Source organism: Sciurus carolinensis, chromosome 14 (assembly GCF_902686445.1).
Source record: "Sciurus carolinensis chromosome 14, mSciCar1.2, whole genome shotgun sequence".
NCBI lineage: Eukaryota > Metazoa > Chordata > Mammalia > Rodentia > Sciuridae > Sciurus > Sciurus carolinensis.
Genome location: NC_062226.1, coordinates 49,510,018 through 49,534,471, shown reverse-complemented (window position 1 = coordinate 49,534,471; position 24,454 = coordinate 49,510,018). Strand labels below are relative to the sequence as shown.

The following is a 24,454-nucleotide window of genomic DNA, read 5'->3' as shown; positions in this document are numbered from 1 at the left end:
ATCACCCTCCACATGAACACAGGGAGTGAGAATCTCACCAAAACTCTCCATCTCCCTGGACAATCTTGCTCAGTCATACAGTTTCTGTGAAATTGGGAACCACAATGAAAAGCTTACTTTCAGGGAAAGGGAGAAGAGCCTATGTTCATGTCTCCCACCTGCTGCCTCACTCACCCGCCCTGGGTGACTGCTCCTGCCCAGCTGTGGGTTCTCTGTAACCCCAGCAGCAGCTGGCGGGGAGAGAATTCTGCATCTGAGCTGTGTGAGAAGGGGAGTATGTAGCCAAGATCTGTGTGCCACTGACTCAGACACTTTCAGTTCCTTTGTCCTTTCCCACATCCTGCATGTCTTGTCACAGGCCTTTAGAAAGACTGGTTCTTCAGTTTCAATCCTACTCACCACTGGATTCAGACATCAATAAGCTACTGTAAAGGGGCTGTGGCCACTCCAGCTAATGTCAGGGTTCAGAATATGCTCCCCCCAAATGGGACATCTTGGAAACTGAGAAAAACACAGAAGTAAGAAAGTCATTCTTTTTTGTGTGCTCTGGCCATAAAAGTATTCTCTGAAATCCCTTCCCTAACTGTGGTTCATAAGATATGCAATGGGCATCCTACCCTATGTGCAGAGGACAAGCGTGAGACCAGAGACTCCCGGAAGAATTTGAACTAATAGGCCTTGGTGAGCCCCCAGTTTGTTACCATTAGATCAGACCCCCATTGGGGCAATCATCCTGCCACAGGCTGTGCCCCTTCATCTATCCTAAGCATGGAAGACAGTTTCCCAAGGTCTTCTCATCTTCATTTCGGAAGCCTCCATTGTCTTGTTAACTTTGGCTAAATAAATTTATCTTGCTTTTCTCTAGTCATGTATCTTTTATTACAGGATGTTAGCCTTGAACCTCACAACTTGCTGAGGAAAAGACTTCTTTTTCTTCTCCCATTATATATATGAAAAGATTACCAGAAGGCCTTCCACATTGGAAGTTTCCCAACGGTGGGAACCCTCTGACTTGGATCTAGCCTCTCTCAGCTGTAGTAAGAAAGCAGTAGTACCTACCCAGAGAACTGGTGGGAGACAAGCTCTTCCATGACTCTGAAAGCAAGTCTACCAACCTCAGTCCAACTGAAGATCCTCAATGGCCCTGGAGCAGACAAGGGCTGCCCACCCAGCATCTCTAAAAGTGCCATCAAGGCCCTGCTTCTAGAAACTCCTGAGGAGCCCTTTCAGATACTGATGCTGTTTGCCCTGAGCATGGATTTCCTTTTCCTTTGGGATTCCAGGCAGTTCTCTTTGGCATATTTATTTAATTCTCATAACCCCTTTTAGGGGTTTTGATGGTTAGATTAGGTGTCACCTTGACTGGATGAAGTAATACTTGGAGAACTGACAAAGCATTATTTCTGGGTCTACCTGTGAAAGTGTGAATAGAGGAAACTGGTCAGTGAACTGAGTGGGAAGATCAATGTGGTCAGGTGCCATCTAAACAGTTGGAGGCCTAAACAACAGAAGGTGCAGAAGGCGAAGAAAGGGAAATTTCCTCTCTCTCTCTCTCTCACACTCTCTCTCTCTCTCTCTCTCTCTCTCTCTCTCTTCTTTCACTCTTTCTCTCCGCTAAAAGTAGGACACTCATCTTCTCCTGCTTTTGGACATCAGAAATCCATATTCCCTGGCTCTATGGACTCCAGTATTTATATTAGCAGCCTCCCTGTATTCTCAAACATTGGCCTTTGATAGAAATACATTATCAACTTCCCTGGTTCTGAGGCTGCCAGATTAGGATGGAGTCACACTACTGGCATCCCAGGGTTTCCAGCTGCAGATGCCTGTTGTGTGAATACTTAGCCAAAATAATCATGAGTCAATCCTTTTAATAAATCCCTTCTTTATCTATCTATCTATCTATCTATCTATCTATCTATCTATCTATCTCCCTACCTATATATATATCTACTTACATCAAATGTCTTAAATATGTTCAGGTACTTCCTGGGTCTGCCAGCATCCAATGAATGCTTGACAAGATGGTAGAGATGCCAGGACCCCTCACTCCACCACTGCATATTCACAACAAATGTGGTATAACTGTGGATCCTGAAACAACCCTCTGACTTGGATCTAGCCTCTCTCAGCTGTAGTAAGAAAGCAGAAGTACCTACCCAGAGAACTGGTTGGAGACATGCTCTTCCATGACTCTGAAGGCAAGTCCACCAACCTCAGTCCAACTGAAGATCCTGAAGCACACTGTGCTCTATAATCTGTGGCCAGTCCTGCCCATGGAAGAATCTGCCTAGAGACTGAGAGAAGTCCTTTCAAAGACCCATTGGGAAGCATATCCATGTAATTAACTGATAAGATGCCCACCTTTTCATACTTAACTGTGGATCCTAAAGTCTTGTCTCCATGCCAGCCCTACTGAACAAAGTCTTGGTCTTATCCAACCAATGACCAATGACCAAACAGGGTTCTTACCAACTCCCTATCCCCTAGAAATAGAACTGCCAATTTAATTTCATTCAACATATTCAGTAACTTCCACATGATGCAACTCCATTTCCATCTGACTGTCATCCCAGAAGCAATTCCATCATTCTGGGGAAGAAATGGAGAACATCTTTACCTATGTAAAGCAGTCTGTAAGAATGGAAGAGCTATTTGTCCTTCAAATGCACAGATACCAAAGCAATATACATGGATCATGATTTTTAGTTAAATATACCACCAATAATGGAATGAAATAAATTACCCATAACTGGTCCTAAGGAAGTCAAGATAAGAATTAATGGAAAAGATTTAAAATTAAGTTCCTTAAAGAATCTTAATGAAGTGCAGGAGAAGATAGACACCTAAATAAAATCAAGATAACAATTTGTGAACCAAAAAAGAAATTTGATAAAGAAATAGAAGCCATGTAAAAGAACCAAATAAATTCTGGAGCAGAAAAATGTACTGAAAAAACTAAAAAGCCTAATAGAGAGTTTCAACAGTAGGTTCAATCATGTACAAAACAGAATCAGTAAACCCAAAGACAGTTTGTTTGAAATCAGTTAAATAGAGAAACAAAGAATTAAAACTAAGGACAAAAGCAAAAGGGAACTATGGTACATACACCATCAAACATATGAATATATGACTCAAAGGAATGTGAGAAATAACAACAAAGAGAATCAGAAAACTTATTCAAGTAAAAATTGTGTGACATCTTCCAAAATCTTGGGGAAAATATCGACATTGAGATTCACTAGCTGGAAGGACTTCTGGCAAGATAAGTTTGATAAAGAACTCAATAATGTGCCACACGATGACATTATGGTTAACAATCAACCACATACAATGCTGGTGGTTCCATAAGATTATAATGGGGCTGAGAAATTCCTATTACCTAGAAAAGGAGACCTTCAGAGAAGTAAAAGAAGAATCCCCAGGAACATTCACTGTGAAATGTTTGCTGAAGCTTCTCTGGCTTGAAAATTACACTAGGGTCCTTCAATCACTGTTGGGATAGGACCAAACAAGGGGCCATCTGTCAGGAATTCCTCCACAGATCTCTTATTAGAAGAAAAATAAATTTGTATTAAGATTCAGTTACTTATGTTTTTCTTATCTCTTACAGAACCTAGCATCAATTTAACTGACAATTGTCATTCAAAAATGCACTCTCGGTGAATCTTTTCCATGAGAAAACCAAATTTCACACTTCTGGAAACTCAAATTACCCTCAAGAATTTATTGGAAAAAATTGAAATTATAAAATAATAACATGATTTCTTTTTTAAAAAAGGAACCATGCCATTCTGTCTAAATATTTTTGGTTAATTTCAAATGCAGGACGTATGACATCTTTTGAAAATACTCTCATGATTTACGTTTGAGATATTTTTCTGCTGGTGCAAACTCTTAGGTGAGATTGTGTTTGAGCATTCAGGAAAATAATATGTATTTTGATAAAACGTGTCATGAGCATAGTTTCTTCTTTCTTTGCTGACTTTTCACTGAGCATTGCTAAAGACTAAAAGGACAATTCAACTTCCCCCCTGAAAATCTGCCAGGCATAAGAGTTGTATTCCTTTTCCTTCAGATAGCAGGTGGTTCTCTGGAAATACCAATTTTTACAACAACTTGGTACCTCCAGTTGCCATATAGGACTACGATTCCAATTTCTGTATCTCTCTCTCTCTCTCTCTCTCTCTCACACACACACAGACACACTTTTTTCCATCTATAAATATTACTTTATCTCTCCTAGAAACAAACTTTTAACCCCGATCTAACATTCATTTTTCCCTACTTTTTGACATAAAGAGTGTGCTTCATCAGATCTATAAATCTCTGCATTTATTCCATGTTTTACCAGATCATCTTTGGCAATAAAGTTCCTCCTGAAGGAGATTGCTCTTTGATTCATTCACAGCAGAAGCTGCTGATTACTGAAAAATGAGCATCTCTCTGTTCCTCTCCTTTTAGAACATATTTCTGCAGTTCTCTGTGGTTATGCTTCACTAAGTCACAAGACCAGAGTTATTGTAGACATTGTCTTTTCTGTCTGCCATTTTCTTACTGAGGTCTAGACTGTTCTTCAGTCTGTCAATAATCCTGGGAGGAATCCAGGTCTTTTTCAGCTGCTTTTGAGTGTGGAGATATTAATTTCAAGTAATATTTTCCCAGCAACACCTGCCTCTCAAGGTGGTTATCACAACTAGTAACACCCTCTGCACTTGGATGACAAAGTGTCTTCAGTTCATACACATGAGATTCATTCCAAGAGCACGAGGACAACCTCTTCATGACATAAGAACCCCTTAACTAAGAAGGAAACTGTTTCATTGATGACAAAATAGTGAACTCTCCATAATTCTTTCCCCTGTCACTAGACTTCTTATCACAGGACCCTAGCGCTACATAGTTATTTTCTCCTGATACATGCACCCAAGTATCAAAAGCATCAATGGTTTTTACATGCTGAGAGTAAGGTTTGCTATGAGTAGGAAGCTGGAGGACTTATCTAGTAAGAATCATTTTACCATTAAAGGCCAAGTAAGATTTATTTTACTAAATAGAATTTTATTGTTCAATTCTTCCACTTTTTAAGAAGTCTTGTGTTTCTCAGCTCTGAGCTGGGCAATGGGCACTCATGGATAACATTGTTCTTCATGTGAAGCCAATCTTATAGAAAACACGTGACCTTCAGTGGTCAGTCAGTGAGTTTCCTTTGGATATCATTTCTCCTTGGTCTCTGTCTCACTCTGACAGTGCAGGATGGTGAGAGCCAGGCTGTTATGTCAGTAAGAAGTCTTTCCTCTCCTTCTCTTTGTGATTTCTGTCACTGTAATTTTTTTGTACATTCTATTTAATAGTGGTTTACCAGGAAAACTTTGTCCTTCTACTCATGCATTCGGTTCTCATAATGAAGTCAGACACATAATGGAAAGTAAAAGGTGGTAGTCTGCACTACTTCACTCTATCAGATTTTGATTCTCATTACAACTTTCCTAAAAAGCAAAACTAGAAAGTTTGTGGGTAAAAGGGAAAAAGAAAAGAGTGTCATAATTTCATGAAAGTGAGGGAAGGAAGGACTTTCCCTTGACTAGTGGCAGAGTGTCACTTAGCCACATGCAATGCAGCAGAGTGGAGCACCAGGGCCATTGCAGAGGGGAAGACTGAGGGCCAATGCTCAGGTGCCCAAGGCAGGGAAATGCCTGATACCGACAGAGACTCAAAGACCAGTCACTGGAGTACCTGACTGTTCTCTCAATTAATCTAGATGTGATCAGCCTTAGGAGAAGGGATGGGAGTCACATCAAGCAACAGCAGCCTGGCCACCAGGTTCCAGTACTACCACACTTTCCCTGTCTGGCAGGACAGTGGATACTGGCCTTGGCTCTGCATTCCAACTTGGTCATAATCTACTCAGTAAATGAAATGTCTGCCCTGAGAAACCCAGAACTGAAAGCAAGGAACTCAATAACCTCAAATATTTCAGTCTTAGTCTTCAGCCTTACAATCAAAATGTACTGAAGTGTGACTATACATAGCTCTAAGATCTTTAGTATGAGTATTAACTCATATTTCCCATTAATAATATTTGTGTAAGGTCATCTATAGAGTTCCATGGAGACAAATATAAATCTGGAGAGATGAACTATGCCAAATACAGCAGTGATCCAAGGTCAGCACCTCAGGGATTGTTAAGATAATGGCTTATCTGGAAGGTCCTATTAAGGGATCAAAGAACAGAAATGGACTTGGATTTATGAAACAACAGAAGACTGATCTGAAATCCATAGAAAAGAGAGATTGAGATGCCAGATCCTCTGGTATTTGTCTATGTACTCTCTTTCTGTGCTCAGGAGGCCAACCTTACCCTGTGCATTGTGAGGCTTGGCAGGCAGGGAGGGTTAAGGTGCAGCCACTTCCAACCTCTTGCTTCTTACACACACAGAGCCAAGATTTCTCCAGCTTGTACTTTACCATGATCTGTTGCTGCTCAAGGCACCCAGGGCAGGATCAAGCAGTCTCCCTGTGTCCTTCTCTAGTCCTATTTCCCAGGCTAAGATAGAGCCCCTTGCTGTCAGCATCACCACTTCCTCACCTGGTTTCCAACACTTTCCACTGTACAATAAATTAGCATCTAGATATGATCAGAAGATGGTTACAGAGATAGTTTTCAGTGCTAGTTGAGAATACAGAGACAAACTGCAATTTTTGCATAGGGAGCATGACACAAGAAAGAGTTAAATTAAAATGACATTAAAGAAGTAAAACAACATTTAAAAAATAATTGAAGAATGAACAGGGCAATAATGTTGAAGGTGTTAAGCAATGAAAGAGAGAAAGAGAGAGAGGGAGGGAAGGAGAGAGTTGGGGGGGGGGGAAAGAAGCTCACAAGGTGAATACAGAAATTGCAATTTTTTTGCCTTCTCCTAAACTGAGTCTCCCACAAGTGGTACAGGAAGAAAGAAGAAAAAGACAAAATACATTAAAATGTATCTTTGAGTTTCCCAACCCCTCCCTCCTCTCATCTCGACAGAAAAACTCTAAGTGCGGGTCTGTGATCTGAGCTAAGGTTTTAGGGATCCCTCCTCACTCCAAGCCCCTTCCTGCTAGTTCAGCAATTCACAAGCAATTTCGGATCATTCTCTTAAGTAATAAACATTACTCAAACTTCTTTAAACTTTTAAGAGTCTTTTTCAATGAATTCTTCCACAGGCTGTCGGCTGGCTATCTCTGCATTCTCTGAAATCCCCTTACATTTGCCCTTGCTGTGTCTTACTCCTGAATCAAGGCGGAGTAAATCTTCCAAGTCATCATTCAAAGAAACATTCAGAATTTTCTTTTCTCTGGGCATGGTGGTGCACACCTGTAATCCCAGAGACTCAGGAGGCTAAAGAAGGAGAAGTTGGCAAGTTTAAGGCCAGCCTCAGCAACTTAGTGAGGCCTAAAGCAACTTGTCAAGTTTCAAGTTGTCTTAAAATAAAGACTAAAAAGGACTGGATTTGGGGCTCAGTGGCAAAGTGCACCTGTGTTCAATCCCTCCTTCTAAAATGAGAATTTTTTTCTTCACTATAAAGTCATGCTGAGTGACCTACTAGGAGTAAACTTGTAAAAAAAACTAGCTACTTAGATTTTCCCTGATTTTCCTTCAGGTATGCTGTCCTACCTCCTATATCCAATAGGTATTATTATGGCGAGTTTGCAATAAATCACCAAGTGGATCTTAAGGCAGGATATAGAACCATCTTTATTCATCAGCTGACCAACCAGATTCACCAGCTGGTGGAATGGAGGAGGGGCAGGCTGCAAGTTTATACCCTTCGACCCCCTCCAAGAGCTAGGGTACACCTTTTGTAGAATAAGTAAAGCTTGTCAGTACTTTAATCATAAGTGACTATTGCTATGATAATCAGAAAATGGTTACTAACATTTAAACAAATGTTAGGGTACACTGCCCAAGAAAAATGGAACCCAGAAGGAGAACAATATTACATTGTAAAAGAATTGTCATTTTGTGTTGCCAAACATGCTATGCTAGGTAACTGTTGATGGGTACAGAGGTAGTTTTCTCATGGGAGAAGTATTTCCTATATGACATGGAGTCTTAGGGTAAAATGGAGTGTGTTTGGTCATTGCCTGTATAGTTTGGCCTACAACATTCCCCCTTTTTTTCTAGAAACAATCAAATCTTTGATTTATCAAGGATAAATTTGACCAACAAAATATGTTGTTTTAGCAGCTTGGACCCTATAAGAGTCCAAGCAAGAGAAAAAAATCATGATTTACATTTTCTCAGTCTTATCTTTAGTGGGTGGTTGGGGTCTCTGAGGGCTGTCCATTTTTCAGTTGTCTTCACTCAGATGTGATTAGTCCATGTTGTGAGTAAGGTCCCCTCCACTCTAGTTTGGTGTTAGTCCTTCTTTATGGAAAGTTGAACCTGTTGGATAGACTTAGCAACAGGAACAGGAGCAGGTTGACTTGGTAAGGATGGAGGAGCTCTGGAAGCATTAACATTTTCATCTCTCGCAGGTCATCTCCAACTTCCTGGACCAATATTGGCCTCTATTTTGTGCTTCGAACAAATTACCTATCTACACTGACTGTAATTTTTATCTCCCCTCTAATGTTAGGGAATTCTCAACTTCTTTAGAGAAAAAGGGTAATGACTGTTCTTGTTGCTTCGAGCTGAGTGGGGGTGATGTGGGGTGGGGCAGGCAGTTTGGAGTTCACTTTCAGAAATCGGGTCCATCAAGGGGTAAAAATCTGGTTCTATGAAAGAAACAAAAAGACATGAGTACTGGAATGAGATTAATGCAAAATAAATATTGTAGTATCTGGAACATGTCAATGAATATAGAAATCAATAATCTCTTACCAGGGGGTAGAAGAGCTAAGACATTGTCCCCATATCAAGGCCTAACAAAGCTTAATAAGACCTTTATTGTCATAGTTATCAGGAATGTAAACACAACGTTTAGTTAAGTTACTTAATGTCATCTGATTTTTGTAAAATATCTGTTTAGAATCATAATAGCAAACATTGATTAACCCTACCTGTGTAGGAGGTTAGGAAGATCTTCAGTCCTTAAACTGACTAAAAACTTACAACTTTAGCAGTTTCTCTTGATAGTTATCAGAATTTTTTGTCTAAAAACCTTTCCTTTGTCACCTCCAGTCTTACTTATTTTGGGAATGGGGGGCTAAAACAAGTGTACATCTTAAGTTACATTAAAATAACTGTTGTTTTGTTTTTAAAATGTCCAGGAATGACTGTGTTTGGGTTTTAACTGTTTTTGCTAGGTGTTTAAGATCAAGCTGGTCAAATTGAACTTGTTTCTATCTACTGTTGGGAGTTAACTGAGTTCCCTTGGGGGTTACTCTTGGGGAATTTGTGAGCAGCCTCTTATCTCTGCTAGTGCCATCTGCTCCAGGATGGGTCAAGGTCTCGTTGATCATGTGGTTTCTCTTGGAAGCATCAGGAATGTCTCCCCTTTTTAATGATCTTCCTCTTTTGCAGGATGTGCACTGATTGACTTCCTTTTTGGGTCCCAGTAATTTCCCTCATCAGGAGGTCATGTGACCCAGAAGGGCAAAGCACTTCTCCTTGTTCCCTGGGTTTAAGCTAACTCAAAGGGCAAGAGCCAAATATTGGTTTGCTTGTCCCTATTATCTTAATTTTAATCATTAAGTCTTGGTCTTAAACACCTAACAAGTCAGTCTTATCAGTCTTAAAGTAAGAGTATTGGCTTTAATTTCAATGTTTATAACTTCATAGTTTTTTACCTCCTTTTATTTAATTGGGGTCTATATTATCTTTTCTGTCCTATGGGTGCTGGCTTTTTATCTCAAATTAATTTAGGTTGTTTGTTCTTGAAACAGTACCACTGCAAAACATTAACAGGCAACAGTTACAGAGTTTACAAGGCAAATACAAAATGGAATTAACAAGAGTAAAAACGTATTTAGTTTGTGTGATAGCTATCTTGAATTTTGGCTGAGTTATACATTATAACCCCTATTTAAGATCACAGTAATTTTACAACAAAAATAATCTTTTGAATATAATTTTAAATGAGCTGAAGTCTGGCTTATTTTGGAGCCACTATAACATGTAGTAAGGTGGGAGGCAGAGCCTTATCTCAGGTAAGGTGATGGCTTTTTACAAATCTTAGGTAAATAGTTTTAGTTTTGAAACTGATCTTGGTAAAAAGTAGCAAAATGTCAACCAACTTAGTTACATACAAACTTGATGAAATTTGTCCTTTACTTACACACAGACTTTCTTATACTTGCTTAGATTCTTATGTATTTCATCACACAAAGGCTTTCTTACCCAGAAACGTTTTTTCCCCTCCTACTAAATATATCTCCATACCTAGAACTCTTTATTTTTTCTTTCCTATCTGTTGACCCCTCTTTTTTGTTCAGATTCTGAAACAACCCTTATAAACTTCTGAATTTAGATAAATTAATCTATTTTAATAAGATGAGATACTTTATGTCATTTACAGTACTTTAACTGAAACACAGTTGAAAATTTTGAATACTTTATATAGAATTATACTTGTTGAGACTTTAAGTAACCTTTGTCTTTAGTGATGACACAAAGTAATTTTAAGCCATTTTTTATTTACCAATTTATGAAAACACCAATAATGTTTTAAGTATGTTACCCTATGGAATTTAAGGAATAAAGAGTATACTTGATGTTATATTTAACAGTTAGTATTTTAACTCTCTAAACCAATCAGATGTCTCTAACAAACACATCCATGACCGATCCCATACATGTCAAATCTGATTTAGTTATTTTTTAAAAACCAAGATATCAGACAAGTGTATTAGGCAGCATCAACTATTTCTTCACTGTTGAAGAAAAATCTAGAAACAATGGATATTAGACATTTTATAGATATCAATATTTTATCAGTTGTGTGACCACCTAGAGAAACTTGTGAGTTAGTAACAAGAGTAAGACATCTTTACTTTTATTTGTTTACTCCATTTAAATTGAACCATTTAAATCATGTGAATTTGAGGTATTTGGATCCATTTTTAAATTTTTAATTTATGAGCTCATATGTCAATTTTGGTACCAAACATATGTAGAGGTGACAATATACTGGTGTACATATACTTAAAACAAACAGACAGACAAAGGCCTTGTAGTTTATTTTTAAAAACCCATTAGATCGAGAGCTAATTCTTAAAAATTGGCCTTTGAATGAAACAGAGCATTAAAAAAAAACTTTATAGTTGGATAAAATAGGTCTGATCAAAAAAAAAATTAACCTAGATGCACCAGATCGAAATTATGAACTCAAAAAAATAGAATTTTCAGTCTTTCTGACATTCGTCTTGATGTGGTCTTGCTCATCAAAGATGAAGAGAGTTAAGAGAATATAGACAAAGACCATGCCCATCCTTTCCTGAAGGAATTTTCCCAAAGAGACAGCAAGGGAGCCTGTTTCCACTGGTCTCCTTGGGAGAACCCCTCAGATTAGGGTCTTGTTCTAAACCTGTTATTCTGGTCTCTTAGATAGTGACCATCAAAATTTTAGACCAGCATTTTGGTGGACCAACTCCAACAGTTGGAAACTCCTATTGGCAGCAGTTTACATTTCAATGCAAGCTTTAGTGAACATGGTTAAATACCTTTTTAACCATTTTTTTTCCAGATTGGTAATCAGGCCAGGTTTGGATTAGGTTTCCCATGACAAGGCTAATAATTAAAACAATAGGCAGAAATAAAAGGAAGGTGAAAGACAAGAATTTTGGCAAATCTTGCTAGGGCAAACAGTTGAAAAAAACAGTTGGGGAAGATCCAAGATGGCGGACTAGAGGGAGGCTGCTTTCCTTGTCGCTCCATAACTCCGATTTCAAGCAGAGGATATCTGTTTCTTGGTGAGGCAGTTTTTGCTGCATATCGATCCCCTGGTGTTTACCCCATTTGTCTGCTGTGATGACCTGCAGTCTGCCAGCATATTGACGCCTTTTTTGAGTGCAGATTGCTCACTGTCAGGCGTCTATCATCCACCATTTGCCTGCCTCTCGCCTGTCCATCGCCTGCCTTACACCTATCCAGCACCCAGTGCACAAGGTTCACCTCCTGATCGTCCAACAACAGTCAGCAATCTGATCACCAACTGCCAGTGGAGCACCAGCTGCCTGTTGTAGCCTGGAAGTTCACTGTTACAGTACCTGCAGGTTTGATTACACGTGGCTGATGCCATTTTGAGACAACAGCCAGGCCCTGTATGACCCCTGGCCGGACTGACTGAGCGCCGTCTCCAGGGTCCCTCAACCTGACCGATCACTCCCTACCTGTGGGGCCCTCACATCGACTGACTGCTCCCTGCTGCCAGGACCCCCAGACCAACTGATTGCGCCCTATCACTGGGACCCCAGACCGACTGATTGAAACTGGCATCCAGGATCCCACAACCACACCAAACAAACTGGACCTCCAGGACCCCTGCTGGATCAACCAAATCCCACCTCCAGGACCTCCAGCTGACCACATCCACCCCTGAGCTGCGGCTCCCCATTTGCCAACACATTTCAAAGTCAGAGCGGCCATCTTGGATAATCCTGGAAGCCTTAGCTCTGATCTTTAGGTGGGGCAAAACCCATCTTGAGACACCTGCTGGAGGCTTGAAGCTCATTGTCAGATACCTCTCATGCATCAGGCCACTGAACTCTGGGAGGTTTCATTAGTATATGACTGTTATACTGTAGATTTTCTTTTTTCTCCTTTTTAAAAAATTTAAGTTTTTATTTTTTTACTTTTCTTGCTCTCTTTTCCTTTTGTTTACCTGTTCCCACAGAGTCTCCTTCTCCATTTTTGCATGCTAATATCCAATTTCTTTTGATTACACTCTCACACTTTCTATTTTCTAGAACTTCTGTGTGTTCTTTTCTTATCCCATTAACAGTCACATTCTACATCCCTCTGCATCCTCTTTGTCTTCCATTAGAAACTACAGATCTTATTGCAAACCTATTTGTTTTACCAAAGATAATATTTGAACTCATTCTGTATACTATGACAATTTTGTTACTGTCCCCATAGGGGCTATTTGGTTTAGGATTGCATAGTGTCTGATTGGGCATGGCTAATATTGATCTCCCCTTAAAGAAAGGGTTTTGGAAACCTATAGGGCCACTATAAGGCTATAGGGGGAAATCTGCAATACCCCAGATCTGCACTGCTAGAGGGGAAGATACATGAACAACATTAAAAAACAAGGGAAGAAAATGATCCAAACAAATCTAAATTCTATAGTAATAGAATCCAATGACAGTATGTTAGAAGAAATGTCAAAAAGGACTTCAGATTATACATGATTAAGATGATTCGCGAAGCACAGGATGAGATAAGACAGCAAATGCAGGCAATGAATGATAATATCAATAAGCTGAAAGAGCACCTGCAGGAAGCAAAAGATCATTTCAACAAAGAGATAGAGATTCTCAAAAAAAAAAAAAAAAAAAAAAAAAAAAAAAAAAAAAAAACTCAGGAAAGCATCACCAAAAGAGTAGAACACTTGGAAGACAGAACCTCAGACAATGAAGACAAAATGTTTAAACTTGAAAATAAAATGGCCCAGAGAAGATTGTGAGAAATCATGGACAGAATCTCCAAGAACTATGGGACATCATGAAAAGACCAAATTTAAGAAGTATTGGGATTGAGGAAGGCACAGAGATACAAACCAAAGGAATGAACAATCTATTCAATGAAATAATATCAGAAAATTTCCCAAACCTGAAGAATGAAATGGAAAATCAAATACAAGAGGCTTACAGAACACCAAATGCACAAAATCACAACAGATCCACACCAAGTCACATTATAATGAAAATGCCTAACATTCAAAATAAAGATAGGATTTTGAAGGCCACGAGAGAAAAGCATCAGATTACATATGGGGGAAACCAATATGGATAGCAGCTGACTTCTCAACCCAGACTCTAAAAGCTAGAAGGGCCTGGAACAACATATTTCAAGCTCTGAAAGAACAGGGTTGCCAACAAAGAATCGTATAGCCAGTAAAATTAACCTTCAGATTTGAAGATGAAATAAAATCCTTCCATGATAAACAAAAGTTAAAAGAATTTACAAATAGAAAGCCTGCACCACAGAATGTTCTCAACAAAATATTCCATGAGGAGGACATGAAAAACAACAATGTAGGTCAGCAAAGGGAGGAACTACCTTAGAGAAAAACCACTCAAAGGAGAAACCAGGCCAACTTAAAAACCAAAAATAAGTCAAATGACTGGGAATACAAATCATATCTCAATAATAACTCTGAATGTTAATGGCCTAAACTCATCAATCAAAAGACATAGACTGGCAGAATGGATTAAAAAGAAAGACCCAATAATATGCTGCCTGCAAGAGACTCATCTCATAGAAAAAGACATCCACAGACTAAAGGTGAAAGGATGGGAAAAAAAACAACCACACACGTGGACTCAGTAAAAGAGTGGGGGTTTCCATTCTTATATCAGATAAAGTGGACTTCAAGTCAAAGTTAGTCAGAAGGGATAAAGAAGGACATTTCATACTGCTTAAGGGAAACATAAATCAGGAAGACATAATGATAGTAAATATTTATGCCCCAAACAATGGTGCATCCCTGTACATCAAACAAATCCTTCTCAATTTCAGAAATCAAATAGACCACAGCACAATAATTCTGGATCACTTTAACACACCACTGTCACCACTAGATAGGTCTTCCAAACAAAATCCAACCAAAGAAACCATAGAACTCAATAACACAATCAATAACCTAGACTTCATAGACATATAAAGAATATTCCCTCCATCAATGAGCAGATTCACTTTCTTCTCAGCAGCACATGGAACCTTCTTGAAAATAGATCATATGTTATGCCACAAAGCAGCCCTTAGGAAATGCAAAAAAATAGAGATACTGCCTTGTGTTCTATCAGATCATAATGGACTGAGAGTAGAAATCAATGACAAAATAAAAAACAGAAATTACTCCAACACCTGGAGACTAAATAATATGCTATTGAATGAAAAATGGATAACAGAAAACATCAGGGAGGAGATTAAAAAATTCTTAGAGGTCAATGAGAACGATGATACAACATATCAAAATCTCTGGGACACTTATGAAAGCAGTACTAAGAGGAAACTTCATTGCACGGAGCGCATTCCAGAAAAGAATGAAAAGTCAACAACTAAATGACCTAACATTACAGCTCAAAGCCCTAGAAAAAGAACAAGAATAACAGCAAAAGTAGTAGAAGACAGGAAATAATTAAAATCAGAGCTGAAATCAATGAAATTGAAACAAAAGAAACAATTCAAAAAATTGACAAATTGAAAAGTTGGTTTGTTGAGAAAGTAAACAAAATAGACAAACCCTTAGCCACACTAACAAAGAGAAGAAGAGAGAAAACTCAAATTACTAAAATACATGATGCAAAAGGAAATATCATGACAGACACCACTGAGATACAGAACATAATGAGAAGCTACTTTGAAAATCTGTATTCCAAAAAAATAGAAACTACCAAAGACATTGACAAATTTCTAGAGACGTATGCTTCTCCCAAACTGAACCAGGAGGACATACACAATTTAAAAAGATCAATATCAAGCAATGAAATAGAAGAAGCCATTAAAAATCTACCATCCAAGAAAAGCCCAGGACCAGACGGATTCTCAGCCAAGTTTACAAGACCTTCAAAGAAGAACTTATTCCAATACTTCTCAAAGTATTCCAAGAAATAGAAAAGGAAAGTACCCTACCAAACTCATTCTATGAAGCTAATATCACCCTCATATCCAAACCAGGAAAAGACACATCAAGGAAAGAAAATTTTAGATCAATATCCTTGATGAATATAGATGCAAAGATCCTTAACAAAATATTGGCAAACCATATCCAAAAACGTATTAAGAAAATCGTGCACCACGATCAAGTGGGGTTCATCCCTGGAATGCAAGGATGGTTCAACATTCGTAAATCAATAAACATAATCCATCATGTCAATAGACTTAAGGATAAGAATCATATGGTTATTTCAATTGACACAGAAAAAGCGTTCGACAAAATACAACACCACTTCATGCTCAAAACACTAGAAAAAATAGGAATAGTAGGAACATACCTGAACATTGTAAAGGCTATTTATGCTAAGCCCATGGCCAACATCATTCTTAATGGAGAGAAACTGAAACCATTCCCTTTAAAAACAGGAACAAGATAGGGATGTCCTCTTTCACCACTTCTATTCAACATTGTCCTTGAAACTCTAGCCAGAGCAATTAGGCAGACTAAAGAAATTAAACGGATATGAATAGGAAAAGAGGAACTTAAGCTGTCACTATTTGCGGATGACATGATTCTATATTTAGAGGATCCAAAAACCTCCTCCAGAAAACTTCTACACCTCATGAATGAATTCAGCAAAATAGCAGGCTATAAAATCAACATGCATAAATCTAAAGCATTTTTATATGCAAGTGACGAAACAGCTGAAAGGGAAATGAGGAAAACAACCCCATTTTCAATAGCCTCAAAAAAAAAAAATAAAATACTTGGGAATCAATCTAACCAAAGAGGTCAAAGATCTCTACAATGAAAACTATAAAACATTGAAGAAAGAAATTGAGGAAGACCTTAGAAGATGGAAAGATCTCCCATGTTCTTGGATAGGCAGAATTAATATTGTCAAAATGGCCATACTACCAAAAGTGCTATACAGTGCTTACCTCGCAAGCACAAGGCCCTGAGTTCAATCCCCAGTACCTCAAAAAAAGAAAAAGAAAAAAAAGTGCTATACAGGTTCAATGCAATTCCAATTAAAATCCCAATGACATACCTTACAGAAATAGAGCAAGCAATCATGAAATTCATCTGGAAGAATAAGAAACACAGAATAGCTAAAGCAATCTTTAGCAGGAAGAATGAAACAGGGGGTATCACAATTCCAGAACTTCAACTATACTACAAAGCAATAGTAACAAAAACGGCATGGTATTGGCACCAAAATAGACAGGTAGATCAATGGTACAGAATAGAGGATATGGACACAAACCCAAATAAATACAATTTTCTAATACTAGACAAAGGTGCCAAAAATATTCAATGGAGAAGAGAGAGCCTCTTCAACAAATGGTCCTGGGAAAACTAGAAATCCATATGCAACAGAATGAAATTAAACCCCTATCTCTCACCCTGCACAAAAATCAACTCACAATGGATCAAGAACCTTGAAATCAGACCAGAGACCCTGCATCTTATAGAAGAAAAAGTACGTCCAAATCTTCAACTTGTCAGCTTAGGATCAGACTTCCTTAACAGGACTCCCATAGCACAAGAAATAAAAGCAAGAATCAATAACTGGGATAGATTCAAACTAAATAGCTTTCTATCAGCAAAGGAAACTATCAGCAATGTGAAGAGAGAGCCTACAGAGTGGGAGAAAATCTTTGCCACTCATACTTCAGATAGAGCACTAATTTCCAGAATGTATAAAGAACTCAAAAAACTCTATACCAAGAATACAAATAACCCAATCAACAAATGGGCTGAGGATATGAACAGACACTTCACAGAAGAAGATCTACAAGCAATTAACAAACATATGAAAAAATGTTCACCATCTTTAGTAATAAGAGAAATGCAAATCAAAACTACACTAAGATTCCATCTCACCCCAATTAGAATGGCAATTATCAAGAACACAAGCAACAATAGGTGTTGGAGAGGATGTGGAGAAAAAGGTACACTCATACATTGCTGGTGGGGCTGCAAATTAGTGCACTCTGGAAAGCAGTGTGGAGATTCCTTAGAAAACTTGGAATGGACCTACCATTTGACCCAGCTATACCACTCCTTGGTCTATACCCAAAGGACTTAAAATCAGCATACTACAGAGATATAGCCACATCAATGTTCATAGCTGATCAATTCACAATAGACTGTGGAACCAACCTAGATGTCCTTCAATTGATGAGTGGATAAAGAGAGTGTGGTATATATGTATACAATGGAATATTACTCAGTTACAAAGAATAATAAAATTATGGCATTTGCAGGCAAATGGATGAAATTGGAGAATATCATGCTAAGTGAGATAAGCCAATCTCAAAAGACCAAAGGATGAATGATCTCTCTGATAAGCAGATGATGACACATAATGGGGAGTGGGAGGGGGGCAAGAATGGAGGAAGGAGGGACTTTATAGAGGGAAAAGAGGGGTGGGAGGGATGGGGAGTAAGGAAAAAATAACGGAATGAATCAAACATCATTACCCTATGTAAATGTATGATTATGCAAATGGTATGCTGTTACTCCATGTACAAACAGAAACAACATGTATCCCATTTGTTTACAATAAAAATAAATTAAAAAAAAATAGTTGGAAGCAAACCGAGGTAGAGATTAACATGAACAAACAATAACAAACAAACAACAAACAGCACAAGATAGAAACACGTGACAGACATTCTCTCCTTTACTGGATCCCAGTTTTCATACCTTAGTCACGATCCATTTACTGGAGTGCTTGGGCCTTGACTGAGGCCTCTTGAGACTCACAGTCACTTGATACACCTTTTGGCAGTACAAGCACTTGATACACTTAAAGATTTACAACCAAGAGCTTGATACACCCCTAGAGGAGAGTCCCCGATACATTTCGAAAGATTTACAATCAGGCACTCTGAACTTCTAAGGAATCACAATCAAGTCAAATGCAGAGAACAAATGAGGTACCTCCAAACACAGGCAGCTCCGTCCTCCTTCAAAGCCTCTGGAATCACAGAAGTGAGCCACACCAGACTCTGGAATTACAGGTGTGAACCACAACCGGTGCTCTTTTAAGGGTGGGCTCCAATCGGTCACCACAGGAGTTCCAGACCCTGGAAAAGCACAGAGCTCCCACAATGACAGAGGGAGGGCACCTCTCTCTGCTTTAGAGAATCCAGGACTTTCCTTGTACCCGAGAGCCACAGCTTTGACTCCAGTGATCATCTCGCTGGGGCCTCCAAAATGTTATAGTGAGATCACAGTAAATCATCAAGTGGATCTTAAGGCAGGAGACAGAACCATCTTTATTCACCACCTGGCCATCCAGATTCACCTGCTGGTGGAATGGAGGAGGGGCAGGCTGCAAGTCTGCACCCTTCAATCCCCTCCAAGGGCTAGAGTACACCTTTTATAGCATAAGTAAAGCTTGTTGGTACATTAATCATAGGTGGCTGTTGCTATGACAATCAGAAAATGGTTACTAACCTTTAAACAAATGTTAGAGTACACTGCCCAAGAAAAATGGAACCCAGAGGGAGAACAATATTACATTATATAAGAATTGCCATTTTGTGTTGCCAAACATGCTATGCTAGGTAACTGTTGATGGGTACAGAGGTAGAATTTTCTCATGGGAGAAGCATTTTTTCCTATATGACAAGGAGTCTTAGGGTAAAATGGAGTGTGTTTGGTCATTGCCCATATAGCCTGGTCAGTAACAGTATGCTCTCCTGCCTCCTAGTATCACACACTATTGCAGGGGACTAAAGGGCCAGGAGATTCCGAAAGGCTAAGCAGGTTGGAGGAAAGTGTAGCATTCTTAACCTTTCACCCACAGGCCTGTCCTTCACACAAAGAGGACACCATGGCTGGGAGTTTTTTCCCTCTCTGAGATGGAAAGTTAAGGAAATGGATTCTTCCAGTACTGGGGTCACTTACTCCCAGGTGAACAGCCCATTTGAGCTCTGGAAAAAAGTCTCTTACCAGGACACAGAATTGTGCCTAGAACAGAAGCTTGACTGCCAGACTTGGACTCCTTCTCTGTCCATCTTTGCCAGTAGGCTCTGTCGATATTCTAATAGCTTCCAGAGTGAAATGTATCATGTTTCCTCTTTATTTGTCACAGCTACTGTTACATCACTGTAATAACTACATTCCTTCATTTCCAAAAATATTAACCAGGAGGAACTAGAGCTATTCTTGGAAATTTTTGGCAAACCTAGAACTTTCATTCAACTATTGCTTTCAGTCAGTGGCTGCATACAATTCCAGAGAAAATTTAACACTGGAAACCATAATAGAATAGGAAGCAGATTTATGCACAGACAGGTTAAAGAGAGATGAAAGAGAATATCACAGTAGTGTGTTTTATTTTATTTGTTTCATTTTTCTGGTTTTTATTTTTTTCTTGATTCCAGGGATTGACCCCAGGAACACTTAAACACTGAGCCATATCCAGGCTTTTTATATTTTGATTTTGAGGCAGTTTCTCCCTAAGTTTCTTAAGTCCTGGCAGGTTGCTGTGGCCAGCTTTGAACTTGCCATCCTCCTACCTAGCCTGGAGAGCCTCTGGGATTACAGATATGCACCACCAAGCCGGACATACTGAAGATATCTGAATCAGAGAGGGAGAAAACTATTGTGATATAGGAGTGACATGATAGGATCCATGGAAGTAGGGAGCAAGGAGAAGTGTCACAGTTGTCACAATCCACAGATGAAAATGTTTGTATACACATGTACATAAACATATATATGTATATTATGATAATATTTTAAAATATTTGTATATTCTATACTCTATATTATTCATAGACACACACACACACACACACACACAAGAATAAAACCTGGAATCCACACATGGATGGAACTGGAGATCATCACATAATGTGAAACGAACCAGGACGGAAAGACAAGTGCCACAGGATCTCACCCACGTGTGAAATAGAGAGAAGCTGATCTCTTAGAAACTGAGAGTGGGATGGTGCTTACCAGAGGCCACAGACAGCAGAAGGTGGGGAAAGATGGGACAGGCTGATCAATGGGCTCCACGATACCACTGGAAAGGAGCAAGAAGCTGGTGCACAATTGCAGGATGTTTCAACTGCACACGGCACTAACATACTGTGCATCTGAAAAACTTGGAGGAAGGGATCTTGAGGGTTTTCATGATAGAGACATGATAAATGTTCAAGGAAATGAATGTGTTTAATCTGACTTAAACATTGCACCAAACATAACATGGTGTCCCACTAATGGACACAACTTTTGTGTTTTCATGTATTATCTATTGTGTGTATTGAAAGCATCACTACAGGGGAAAACAGATGGAAATGGCATAATTAGTAAGAGATGCAGAATATCTAATCAGAAACGCCATTGGAGTAGGTGGAGAGATGATTAAAAGAAATCATCTTCATCTGAGGAGGCATTTTCATGCTTTTCTTTTAAAATATCCAGATTTTGTTGCATTTTGTTAATCTCAACTTGTCTTAAAGTATTACACTACGTTAATAGGAGAATGCAAAAATAATGATGTGCATGAAAAAACTCAACATAGAAATCAGAATTTAGAACTAATATTTCAGTTTTGCTACTTAATATAAAAATGGGAAAGAATCAAAATAAATACTTACCCAATTCCTCATTCTCCTGCAAGAATGTAAAGAGGTTAAAACAATTGAAGAAGGAATTAATGAAGCACAAAAAATCAACTGATAAATATTGGGGAAATGATCAATTTTATTAATCATATTATAAAAGTATAACATTACATATAGACAAAATAAATTAAATTTTATAAATAGTTAAATAAATATATATTTAAACTGATAAATAGAGAACAGCAAGGATATGAGTCTAGTTCATATAGATTTGAAACCAATGTTGCATAAACTCCTGATTACATCTGACAAATTGGTTGAATTTTCTTGTCAAAATTACTGCAGGAATGACTCTTTGAAACTGCAGACTTGAAGGAGTGTGGTAAGGTATATATATCCTCAGTGAGAATCATCTCCCTGTTGGACCAGGTCTCATTCCTTACTCCTTAGTCTTCCATACAAATTTGCTGATGAAGAGAAGGATCTCACGATTTCTGCTCTGACCACCTCCCAGGCACAAGGGAGGTATTTCCTCCCCTTCAGGTAGACAGTGAGCCTGTGGAAGTACTTCCTCAGAGTCCTCAGGGGAGCCTCTTCCACCCCCACCTGCTGGGTCACACAGGCTTTCAGGTCATCCAGCTGCTGATAGAGGCCAGTGAGGAATGTGTCCAGGAGGGTCTTGTCCCAAGCAGCAAAGGACTCCTGGGTGCTGAAGAGGTTGAAGACCTGCTGGGTCATCTCATGGAGGACAGAGACAGCTTGAGCCTTCTGCACCTGCTCACCATCCAACTGCTCCTGGGGGAAGGCAAAGTCCTTTCTGTAGTTGAGGCAGGACAAGGTGGGAACTCTCCTCATTTTCTCCAGGAGCATCAGGGCCCCCTTCTCATTTCTCTCAGGAGTTTCAAGACCCAGGTTGTAGATCTGAGGCAGGTCACAGCCCAGAGAACAGGTGGACTTGTAGCTGAGCACCACCAGGGCCAGCAGGACAGCCAAGGGCAAGGCCATTGGGGATCTTGCAGATGCTGCTGGGCTGCCTGAGATGGCTGATCCTGAACCTTGCCTCTAGATTCTCTGAAACCCTTGATTTGGTCCCATGTCTTAAATAGGAACCAATATACTTTCAATTTCCTGAATGTCATCCCCAAAACTTTCCATTTCTGTTTTTACTTTCCTTTATGCTTTCACTACATGTGTACAAAGCAGTGTTTCCCAACCATTTTTTCATTATTTATTATTCATCCCCTGCTCCTAGACACCTTTTTAGTGTTATTTTCTGAACTGAAATTCCTATGAGGGTTTTTTTTTTTTGCGGGGGGGAGGATATTGGGGCTAGAACCCAGATGCACTTTACCACTTAACCACATCTGTACCCTTTTATTTTATTTTGAGACAGGATCTCATTAAGCTCCTTAGAGCCTCACTTTTTTGCTGAGACTGGTCTGGAACTTTCAATCCTCCTGTATCAGCCTCTGGAGTCATTGGGATTAAATGTATGCACACCCATGCCTAGCCTATTATATTTTAATAACAGGTATACTATGTTTGTATTTATATACCCAATGGATATGACTAATTTATAAGTTAGTGTTGAATTTAAACTTTGTATTCAATGTAGAGTTTAAAATGTTTTTTAAAAATTCAGTTAAATGTTAAGCGGAAAATCTATTGGCATTGAACTTAATTTTCCGAACAAATTTACTCAGTGACTTTAATAAAACTAACTTATTTATAGAAATCATATGTATCAAATTCTAGTGCAAATAAACATTTTATAAAAACATAATAATAGCAATGTAATGAAATAATTAAAATCATTTAAGTGCTACAAGCTATGGAAAATTGTTTTCTTAACATTTATTTCTGGTGTACCTTGCTTTATTTTCAATGAGAAGATTTTTGAATGCTCTCTTTGCTTGATATACTTCAGATAATTGTTATTTCCTTCTCTTCACTACAGGACATACTTATTGGTTTGTTGAATAATATTAATAAAATTAATAGGATATAAAACTTCGTATTTAATTCTGAAAGTCCACAACATATTCATAAGTACTGAGAGTCTAACATAACAAACATTCACAAGAAAGATAATGACAGTCCATTCATACACAGAGGCTACCTCTCAGGACATAACTTGGAAACCCAGCTACCCAGGAAAGTCCTCCAATCCCAGCCACCTATTTGTCACAGGTTTGAAGCACTGATTTTGCATATACTTTTCTTATCTCCATGAACTCAGCGTCCATGCTTTCCATATTATACAAAAGAAAGCCTAATGACTCCTTTTTCCCAGTGCTGGGGATCAAATCCTGAACCCTGTTAGGCTAGGCAAGCACTCTACCAGAGAGTCACATCCCCAGCCTAGAAAACCTAGTGAGAAATGATACTAAGGTATAACATTTTGTTAGATAGGGTACAGTTTTGTGCACCACAAAGCATTATAATAAATAAGATGTATTCAGACCTCAAAGGAGTAATTTTCACACTTATGGAACCAATTCCATGACAATGAGAAAATAAAGTTGAGAAAAAGTCATCAATTTTTTTTTCATTTAATGACTTTTCAAAGAATTTGCAGAGGTCCAATCCTAATAGAGTCTTATAAAAACCAAAGGAAATCAACTTTTTCCTAAATGCCAAGCCTGGGATCTAAAGATATCAAGGTTAATGGCCTATGCAGTTGTTCTATATAGCAGGCAAGACACAGGTATTTTCTGTCTCATTTTCTTTTTCTTGCCTCCCATTGACTAGGGACACAAAAAGAGCATAAATGTGTGTTTAGATGTGATAAAAATATAAGGAAAACTATATCTCCCTTTGAAAAAAGACTAAAAATAACTACTTTCATCTCAGCAAAGATGGAAATTATGGGATGGGCTAAAGGAGAGGTGAGATGGATAAAACAATGTAAAGGAAAGTAGCAAGCAGGTGTGAGCTCAAAGAGTAATTAAGCCCTGATCCAGGACTTATATTCAGCTTTGTTGAATCCAGGCTTCAAAGAGTCAGGAAGCACAAAACAATAAAATCACAAGTTCATATGCAAGAAAGGCTAATTTG

At 38.7% G+C, this 24,454-nt stretch overlaps 1 protein-coding gene across 1 annotated transcript; it reads right to left on the bottom strand.

Moving 5' to 3' along the window:
- Positions 1 to 21,829: 21,829 nt before the first annotated feature.
- Positions 21,830 to 22,402, bottom strand: LOC124964659 (interferon alpha-5-like). The gene has a single exon (XM_047525227.1). The coding sequence runs from the start codon at positions 22,400 to 22,402 to the stop codon at positions 21,830 to 21,832; it is 573 nt and encodes a 190-aa protein (XP_047381183.1).
- Between the last annotated feature and the right edge of the window lie 2,052 nt (positions 22,403 to 24,454).

Excerpts from the sequence above, each read along its gene's own strand:
- LOC124964659 (XM_047525227.1), bottom strand. The coding sequence starts at position 22,402 with ATGGCCTTGCCCTTGGCTGTCCTGCTGGCCCTGGTGGTGCTCAGCTAC.